Source organism: Sprattus sprattus, assembly GCF_963457725.1.
Source record: "Sprattus sprattus genome assembly, chromosome: 19".
Taxonomy (NCBI): Eukaryota; Metazoa; Chordata; class Actinopteri; order Clupeiformes; family Clupeidae; genus Sprattus; species Sprattus sprattus.
Window position 1 is genome coordinate 18,250,088 of NC_137917.1, and position 10,000 is coordinate 18,260,087.

Below are 10,000 nucleotides of genomic sequence, written 5' to 3' on the forward strand. Positions count from 1 at the left end.
AAAGACAAAAGAGAATAGATTTGGTAGCTGATATATATAAAGTCCCTTAAAACAGAACTGCAAACTCTCTAGACCACACACACCTGCACAAGCCTGCTTATACCCACATACAAACACATCCAAAAAGTGTGTTTACCGGTAAAGCCTCCGTCTGCGATGTTGAACATGAAGCGCTGTTTGGCTGCTGCTTTCTTCTTCTCCTCAGTCACTACATCCACTCCTCCGCTGCCCTCCTTCACGCTCTCTCCATTCTGCAGCTTCCCACTCTCCTCCGTCTTCACGCCATCTTTCTCCTCCTTTGGTTCTGAGAGGGAACACCACAGAGGAGCGTGGGTGTGGTGAGACGTATGAGTGTGTGTATGCCCCTTTATGTTTTGGTCCAAATACATGCAGGGGCGCCTTGTTTAGATATGTTGCCTAGGTGAAAGTTTCAAATAGATTGTAGCCTGTGTGTAGATCTGTTTCCTAGGTGAAAATGTTACACAGATTGTTGCCTGTATTTACATCTGTTGCCTAGGGTGAAAGTGTTACACAGATTGTAGCCTGTGTGTAGATCTGTTGCCTAGGTGAAAGTGTAACACAGATTGTAGCCTGTGTGTAGATCTGTTTCCTAGGTGAAAGTGTTACACATATTGTTGCCTGTGTTAACATCTGTTGCCTAGGTGAAAGTGTAACACAAATTGTAGCCTGTGTTTACATCTGTTGCCTAGGTGAAAGTGTAACACAGATTGTAGCCTGGGCTTACTGAGGTTCCCTGAGTTCTATGCCTGGAATCCTTCTGTACTTCCTTGCTAAGAGGGATTATGGACAGTACATGAATGTTTCTGAACTGGACTGGGCTAAACTGCCACCTCCTGCCACTTTATCCGCTCACCACCACCACCTCCCAAAACGACACACCTCCAAAAACATGGGGCGGCCGCCTTGGCCCCTCACAGTTTGTTACGCTACCTTTTTTCTCCTCTGCTGCAGAGCTGGTGTCCATTTTTTCCTCCTTACATTCCTCTGTGGATCAGATGGAGGGAAGGAAAGAGAGAAAACCCAGACAAAGCACAATAAGAAGGCGAGAGAGAGACCATGACAGAAGCAATATATCATGTATATACCATACCCACATTAAGTCAGTGCTACAGTAAGCTCACTGAGGTCCATGTTTCCCCTGACTAAAAACTGAACTGAAACAGTATCTACACCATGCCATGGGTAGATACAAACTCCTTAAGATAGATCACACCCCCTTGGTAATATTAGGATACACCCCATGCCATGTGGAGGATGCTCCTTCAGGTATGGCACACCCCCTAGATAGGTAACCCCCCCTAGATAGGCCACACCTCCTGAGACTGACCTTTGGCCTTTGTTTCCTCCGCCCCCTCGCCCTTCAGCTCTGAGGACGAGCTGCTCTCCTCTGACGACTCCTTTGTTTTTTCCTCCTTCTCTTCGCCATCCTTTGGTTTCTCTTTCTCTTTCTCTTTCTCTTTCTCTGTCTCTGCGCTCGCGCCATCTTCTGGCGGGGTGGGCTTAGGGTCGCCGTCGGCCGCTTTCTTCTCTTCGCTCTCTGGGCTGGCCGGCTTGTCACTCTCATCAGGGATCTCAATGATCTGAGGGAGGGAGGGAGGGAGGGGGAGGGGAAAGAGAGAGAGGAGGAGAAGGGGGAGAAAGAGTTAGAGAAAGAAAAAGGGAGAGAGAGAGACAGAGAAGCAAAGAAAAAGGATATGGGAGTAAGAGAGAGAGAGACAGAGAAGCAAAGAAAAAGGATAGCGAAGTAAGAGAGAGAGGGAGAGAGAGAGAGAGAGAGAGAGAGAGAGAGAAAGAGAGAGCGAGAGAGACAACATGGAGAGTCAGACACAAACAGAAAGAGTATGGCAAGGACTGTATACACTGTAAGGGAATGTATGTAAGTATACTGTAATGGAAAGTATAGACTCTAAAAGAATGTATGTAAGTATGCACTGTAAGGGTAAATATCCCAGAGTTGCATCAGTAGCAGTTCTAGCTGCTGATCTGTGGAATTGGAATCTCCGTCGTACCTCAGGTGTATCAGCCTTCACCCTCTTCACGTCCATCTCTCCCTCTCCCTCCATCTTCTCATCCGCTTCCTTAGGATCCTCAGTCTTAGAGGCCTCCTCTGCTCCACAGGCAGACAAATACACAGGGACAAAAGAGGCAGAGAGACTGCATGAGTGACAGAGTTTGTGTGCATTTAAGTGAGAGATTGCAACGATAGAAGGTATATGAAGGCGCATGTTTGTGTGTGTGTGTGTGTGTGTGTGTGTGTGTGTGTCCAGTACCTGGGGCTGGTGTGTTAGGTTGGGTGTGTGTGTGTGTGTGTGTGTGTGTGTGTGTGTGTGTCCAGTACCTGGGGCTGGTGTGTTAGGTTGGGTGTCTGCGGGTGTCCCCGTGGAGGGCGTCTTCAGGTCGTCGCCCATGGCAACTGCGGCGGCTTTCTTGCTCTCCTCCAGCTCCTTCATCCAGGGCATTGACCACTGGCCATTCACATGCTCAAACTCCTGAACCTGCAGCAGCCACCAGCCAATCAGAGAGAAGATCACCAAACCAACCAAACCACCGGACACCAGCTGACCGACACCATACCACCATACCACATATGAGGATATGAGGCCACCATTCCTCCCCACCTTCCTCTATTTCCACTGAAGCCTATTTACAGCTCTCATTTTGGACACCAAAACATTTCATTTCAGCAGGCTGTCAGTCAAACCTGTAACCCAAATCCTGCATTTTCAAGCAACCCTTTGAAGACCTGAGGTTTGACGGTCATCTGCTGACACACACACACACACACACACACACACACACACACACACACACACACACACACACACACACACACACACACACACACACACACACACACACACACACACACACACCTACTACACTGTTAGTGTTTCACATGTTTAAAAGCATGCACACTACGATCAGCAAAACCTGACCTAAATGACCACATCAGTGACCACATTATGAAATTCCTGCCCCCACAACACAAACCTCCTGATAAGCGCTCAGATAATCTCATCTTTGAATGAAACAATCAACTAATGAGAGCGCTTCCTATTCACACACTCAATCATTTCAACCATTATTTGTATGAGTGATCAATATCCAGTGATCCATACTGCGAGAGGGAAGAGACACCCAACAGCACCCAATCAGGGGGCTACTGTACCTTTTTGCGAATCAGTGACATCACACCGATGCGTGTTAGGACGTGTTGCCGTGACAACCCCTCCCGTGGGACCCCGTCGGCAAACGTCTCCGCCCCGTCGGCTCCCGGTTCACACAGGTGCCGCATAAAGAGAGACACGTACGCTCTGAGGCGACAACAAACACACGCGCGTACACACACACAGACAGGAGCTGTGTCAAAAATGGACATTTAAATAATTTACCATTTGAAATACATACCATAACAATAATTGTATTAAATTACAAGTCAATAACAACAACTTCACACAAGAAAAAGATATTTAACACTTACTTGAACTCCTTCTCTGATTTCCCCCGCAGATCTCTGACCAGCCACTGGGTGGTGAAGGCGTCCTGCGGAGGCATCCCATAACGCATCACTGCATTCAGGAAGGCTTTCCTCTGACGAGCATTAAAGCCCAACACCTGGGAGGGACAGAGAGAAAGAGGTAGAGAGAGAGAGAATGAGAGAGAGAGAAGAGGGAGAGAGAGAAGAGGGGCAAGAGAGGAACAGAAGAGGTGCAGGAGAGAGGAGAGAGGAGAGAATACACATAAGAGGGAGGAAATTAACAGACAAATAGAAGCAGAAAGTGGTGTGTGAGTGTGTGTGTGTGTGTGTGTGTGTGTGTGTGTGTGTGTGTGTGTGTGTGTGTGTGGGCACACAGCCTCTGATAGGTAGGCAGGTTCCTGACTAATGCACCTCGATGTTGCCGCCCACTCTGGCCAGTAGGGGGGGCAGTGGCTTGTCTCTGTCGTTCCTCAGTCCCTTACGGTTCGGCCGTCGAGAGTTAGCTGACGGAGAGAAAGAGAGAAAGTTCAACCCACGCTCGGGCACGCTTGCATACACACCCATACACAAATACACTCACTCACAGGCTGCACACACCCACACACACACATACATACACACATGCACACAGGCTGCACACACACAAACAAACACAAACACACACACACTCACACATACAGACAAACACACACACACAAACACACACAAACACACACACACTCACACATACAGACACACACCCACACACAAACACACACACACACACACACACACACACACACACACACACACACACACACACACACACACACACACACACACACACACACACACACACACACAGGCAACACCCACACACACACACACACACACACACACACACACACACAGACCCACACACACACACAGACCCACACACACAGACACACAAACACACAAACACACACAACAAATACAAATGAAAATGTATTACCTTCAGCCCGCTCGTCAAAGTCTTCATCACCCTCCTCTGAAGCCACAGAGTAATCTGATTGGTTGTCAGACTGGTCATCCTGCCAATCTGGTGAGTGACACATTGATCGGAGGAGCCAAATAATCAGTCACATGACCACGATAGAGGGGAAACAAGACACAGGAAACACAAAACTAACGTTCACACACAGTCACACACTAACACTCTTGTTACTTCATTCCTATATAGACGCATTTCATTATGTTAAATATATCTATGTGCTTAGGACGATGCCTCTGCAGTAAAGTTGTGCATGCAAATACTGTTGCATTTCAACATGCTTCCACAAAAACAAACTACACAACACTACTGCTTAAACTCACACAACCATCTATACATGCACCTCTAGAGACAGACAAACAGGTACTCGTGTCTCACACACACAAGTATTTTCACACCTATGCACCCACATGCACACACACACACACATATGCACATGCACACACATGCACACAAAGCTCACCCAGAAGCTCACATACACATGAGTACAGACAGACAGACAGTAGGGAGAGGGTAGTAGTAATAAAAAAGCGTTAGCATGTCTGTACCCCGTCTACTACCTCGGTCCTCCTGCGAGCAGTCGTTGTAGTTGACGGGCTTGCGCGGGCGCTTGCCCTTGCCCAGGTCGCGGCCCAGGTACTCCTGGTGCTGCTCGTAGTGGTGGCGCAGCAGCTTCTCCCAGTAGTCTGGGTCCACGCTCTCCTCCTGCTTAATGATCTCACGCTCCTCCTCCTCCTCCTGGAGTGGAGACCAGGAGAACAGAGAGGAGGAGATAGAGAGAGGGGAGAAGAGGGGGACAGAGAGGAGGAGAGAGAGAGAGGGGAGAAGAAGGGGGGAAGAGAGGAGGAGAGAGAGAGGGGAGAAGAGGGGGACAGAGAGGAGGAGAGAGAGAGGGGATAAGAAGGGGACAGAGAGAAGAGAAATAAAGACAGGGGGAGAGAGCAAGTGAGGGAAGGAGAATCAGGAAGAGAGGGAGAAAAAGATGGAGGGGCATGAGGAAAAAGGAGAGAGGGACAGATGGGTGTTGGGAAGGGAACAGGAAGGGAAAAGGGCTCTTATTCACTTGAAAGCTAAAGGCCTCTGTGCTTCATGTCTTTGTGCTTGACTGATGTTTCTTCATGCACTCAGAAGAATGTTTGGGAAGGGGATGTGCACGCACACACGCACATACACACACACACACACACACACACACACACACACACACACACACACACACACACACACTCACACCTCCTTATCCTCGTCTTTCACCATGTACCAGGCAACCTTGAAGGAGCTGAGTTACTTGTCATGCACCTCTCAAGCACACACACACACACACACACACACAAACACACACGCACACACACACACACACACACACACACACACACACAGACAGACTCTCACCTCCTCTTCCTCGTCCTTGACCACGTACTGGGCCACCTTGAAGGAGCTGAGGTACTCGTTCATGCTCTGCATCTCGTTGTCCTCTGTGGCGTCCCGGTTGCGGTCCAGCAGGCCGTCGATGGCCTTGTCGTCATAGTGAATCACACTGCTGTCCTCCTCCTTACTGTCTCCTGCGCACAGGAACACACATGATCAGCACTCATTTTCCTGAACAGTTGTATTGGACTTGATGGGGGTAAGGTGGAGCTGCAGTGTAAGTGTAGAGTTACATGTGTGTGTTTGTGTGTGTGTGTGTGTGTGTGTGTGTGTGTGTGCGTGTGTGTGTGTGTGTGTGTGTGTGTGTGTGTGTGTGTGTGTGTGTGTGTGTGTGTGTGTGTGTGTGTCTGTTGTTTGTGTGTGTGTGTGTGTTCTGTTGTACTGTATGGAGGCTAAGAGTGTAGTGTGTTTTGGGGGGGTAAGACAGGGGTATGGGGTGACAGGGGTGTGTAGCCTCACCCTGACCCTCAGCGATCCCCCTGAGCTCGTCCTTGAAGAGCTCCTCCGTCCCAAACTTAAGGATATCGTCCAGCTCTTGTTTGGACATGGAGCCCGCCTTAGAACCCAGACCGGGCCTAACCACCAGATGGGTCAACATCATCTTCTTTTTGGCCACCTGAGGCAGGGAACAGGGGAGAAGAAAGTTTGAATGCGTGTGTGTGTGTGTGTTCGTGTGTGTGTGTGTGTGTGTGTGTGTGTGTGTGTGTGTGTGTGTGTGTGTGTGTGTGTGTGTGTGTGTGTGTGTGGGAGGCTGAGATGGGAGACAAAAGGGATCATGATACCTGTACGATATGTGTGAAATATAAATATGCTGTTTGTGCGAAGAGAAAAGGTAGCGACAGAAGACATATAAGTGTATGTGTATATGTGTGTGTGTGTGTGTCTGTGTGTGTGTGAGTGCATACTCATGCATGCGATCTTACCTGAGTGATCCGTTCTTCCACAGAGGCTTTGGTGACAAAGCGATAGATCATCACCTTCTTATTCTGACCAATCCGGTGAGCTCTGCTGAAAGCCTGACAGAGAGAGAGAGAGGAGGGAGGGTTGAGTGGGAGACAGAGGAAAATAAGGAAGGAAAGGATGAGACAGGGGAAACGAGAGAGAATACAGTGGGAGACAGGGGAAAAGAGAGAGAACAGAGTGGGAGACAGGGGAAAAGAGAGAGAACAGAGTGGGAGACAGGGGAAAAGAGAGAGAATACAGTGGGAGACAGGGGAAAAGAGAGAGAACAGAGTGGGAGACAGGGGAAAAGAGAGAGAACAGAGTGGGAGACAGGGGAAAAGAGAGAGAATACAGTGGGAGACAGGGGAAAAGAGAGAGAACAGAGTGGGAGACAGGGGAAAAGAAGGAAGGAAAGGAAGAGACAGGGGGACGTAAAAGGAGAGAGAGAGAAGGAGAAGGGTACAAACTCAGTCAACGGTAAATGTGATTTTGTGAAAATGATCCTCCTTCTTCGCACCAGAGCAGTACAGTGTCAGAGCAGTACCTGGATGTCATTGTGGGGGTTCCAGTCGGAGTCGTAGATGATGACGGTGTCAGCGGTTGCCAGGTTGATGCCCAGGCCCCCCGCTCGAGTCGACAGGAGGAACACAAACTGAGGAGCGCCAGGAGCTGGGGAGGGAGGGGGCAGCGAAGAACAGGGGGTGTTAAAGAGTAACCATGGCAACTAAAAGCACTTCAAGGTACAGAGGAAGAACGGAAGAGGTTTTTTTTTTACCACACCGATGAAGATCTTAAAGGAAAACTTTAAGGATCTTTTTGGGTCGGAACTTCTTCTAAGAAGTTTTCACGTTTCCAGTTTAGAAACTTATAATAACATTTATGAGCCATTCAGTGATGAAAGTGTTTTAACCAAGCTGGACCAATTACAATCATTAATTGTCATTGACCCAAAACAAAAATAAATTGAAAGTTTCCAAGTTTCGAATCTCTTTTCTGGGGTCCAGAGATAAGAGCAAGCAAGACAAAAAGGTGTGTTATATTGGACATTGCTATGGCAACAAAGCTCACCGTTGAACCTATCAATGGCCTCCTGTCTCATGGACCCAGTTACACCTCCATCAATGCGCTCGTATTTGTAGCCTTCATTCTCTAGGAAGTCCTCCAGCAGGTCTAACATCTTAGTCATCTAGAGAGCGAGAGATGGGTTGAGAGAGAGATGATAAGATAGAGATAGAGAGAAATGTACCTATCTGTGTTTCTATAGGTGACATTAGTGCATTGTGTGTGTGTATATGTGTGTATATGTTTGTGTGTGTGTGTGTGTGTGTGTGTGTGTGTGGGTGTATATTTGTGTATGTGGGTGTGGGTGTGTGTATGTATGTGTGTGTATTTGTGTACATGTGTATATGTGTGTGTGTGTATGTGTGTGTATATGTGTATACACGTGTGTGTGTGTGTGTGTGTGTGTGTGTATGTATGTATATGTGTATATTGGTGTGTGTGTGTGATTTGTGGGTGTTTGTGTGAGTCTACCTGGGAGAATATGAGGACCCTGTGGCCCCCTTCCTTGAGTTTCTTGAGCATCTTGTACAGAATCATGAGTTTCCCAGCAGCCTTTGTCAGGGCAATCCCCTCATACATCCCATTGGGCAGCTTGGGGGCTTCCTGTTTCCAACAACCAATAACAACACAGGACCTTACGTTTCCACTAGCAACAGAAAAATGATAAGATAAGGGAGGAACAGGCTGGAATCTTTTACAATTGTAGTATCCTCAATCACTATTTATATTCAAAAGACTACAACTTCCATCCCTGCTGACCAAGCAGAATGGTACAGTCCTATGGGAGGGAGAACTAAGCAGGCCTTACCATGGCAGCATTGGGGAAGAGGTAGGGGTGATTGCAGCACTTCTTCAAGTCCATCACCACGTTGAGCAGAGACGTCTGGTTGCCACCACCACGTGTGTTTAATGCCTCAAAGTTGCGCGTCAGCACAAACTTGTAGTACTTCCTGGGTCACAAGAAATACAAATCTTAAGTAAAAAAAAAAAAAAACTGGAAGAATTGCGAGTTCTACTGACTCTGCACATCTGCAAAGGTTTATTCCCCCTCCCCTTCACTTCTCTCCCCATCCTACCCTCCCCCCCCCACACCTGACTCTCTTCTGCTCTGCAGTCCCCATCCTCCCTCCCCTCCCCTCCCCTCCCCTCCTATCCTCCTCCCATCCTCTTCCCATCCTCCCCTCCATTCCCTCCTACCCTCGTCCCATCCTACCCTCCCTCCCTCCCACCTGACTCACTTCTGCTCTGCAGTCCCCATCCTCCCTCCCCTCCCCTCCCCACCCAACTCACTTCTGCATGGGGCTGAGCTCCACTCGGACGATGAGCTCTGTTTTGGAGGGCATGTGTTTGAACACGTCTGCTTTGAGCCTTCTGAGCATGTGCGGGCCCAGCATGTCATGGAGCTTCTTGATCTGGTCTTCCTTTGCGATGTCGGCAAACTCCTCCAGAAAAATCTCAAGCTTACTGACACAAACATACACACAAATAACACACAGGGTAAGTGAGGGATGACTGAATGTGTTTTTTTGCGTGCGTGTGTGTGTGTGTGTGTGTGTGTGTGTGTGTGTGTGTGTGTGTGTGTGTGTGTGTGGGAGTGCGTGCGTGCGTGCGTGCGTGCGTGCGTGCGTGCGTGCTTAAGCTTCAGTGTGTGTTGTGGTTTAAAAATCTTTTTACTACGCCTGAAAATAGAAGATAATAAGAATAGAATACTGGCAGTTGTGGTTAGTGTCTGTGTGCACATTTCTGTGCATGTGTCCATATATGTTTGGAGTATTCAGTAGTTTTCAGTTCAGTAATACACTGATCCTGAATCAGAGTACAGTGAGAATGATATCCATGTGCTGTTCTCTATTATTACTCTATGATTATGTAAAACGCAACCGAATGTCCACACTCAGCCCACTCACACACATATATATAATACTGCATCCTCACACACACACACACACACACACACACACACTCACATGTATAATACTGCACCCTCTCACACACACACACAAACTTACTTGAACCTCTCTGGAGTGAGGAAGTTGAGCAGATGGAAGAGCTCCTCC

The 10,000-nt window shown here is 48.2% G+C and overlaps 1 protein-coding gene across 4 annotated transcripts in view; it reads right to left on the minus strand.

The window, feature by feature from the left end:
• chd4b (chromodomain helicase DNA binding protein 4b) overlaps positions 1 to 10,000 on the minus strand; it is a 28,124-nt gene that overhangs the window by 4,466 nt on the left and 13,658 nt on the right. Inside the window, exons 18-36 of one of the 4 annotated variants that reach the window (XM_080858409.1) lie at positions 9,953 to 10,000; positions 9,234 to 9,407; positions 8,752 to 8,893; positions 8,415 to 8,546; positions 7,950 to 8,067; positions 7,426 to 7,550; positions 6,863 to 6,955; positions 6,399 to 6,555; positions 5,904 to 6,073; positions 5,072 to 5,246; positions 4,473 to 4,559; positions 3,911 to 4,002; positions 3,503 to 3,636; positions 3,191 to 3,335; positions 2,360 to 2,516; positions 2,031 to 2,128; positions 1,349 to 1,601; positions 952 to 1,005; positions 137 to 304 (exon numbers count right to left, since the gene is read on the minus strand). The exon at positions 9,953 to 10,000 is cut by the window's right edge and continues 74 nt beyond it. In XM_080858409.1, coding sequence (XP_080714535.1) covers positions 137 to 304; positions 952 to 1,005; positions 1,349 to 1,601; positions 2,031 to 2,128; positions 2,360 to 2,516; positions 3,191 to 3,335; positions 3,503 to 3,636; positions 3,911 to 4,002; positions 4,473 to 4,559; positions 5,072 to 5,246; positions 5,904 to 6,073; positions 6,399 to 6,555; positions 6,863 to 6,955; positions 7,426 to 7,550; positions 7,950 to 8,067; positions 8,415 to 8,546; positions 8,752 to 8,893; positions 9,234 to 9,407; positions 9,953 to 10,000 — 2,522 coding nt within the window. Of the gene's footprint in view, positions 1 to 136; positions 305 to 951; positions 1,006 to 1,348; positions 1,602 to 2,030; positions 2,129 to 2,359; positions 2,517 to 3,190; positions 3,336 to 3,502; positions 3,637 to 3,910; positions 4,003 to 4,472; positions 4,560 to 5,059; positions 5,250 to 5,903; positions 6,074 to 6,398; positions 6,556 to 6,862; positions 6,956 to 7,425; positions 7,551 to 7,949; positions 8,068 to 8,414; positions 8,547 to 8,751; positions 8,894 to 9,233; positions 9,408 to 9,952 lie in introns of all 4 variants that reach the window. The other 3 variants (XM_080858407.1, XM_080858408.1, XM_080858406.1) reach the window with 3 other exon arrangements.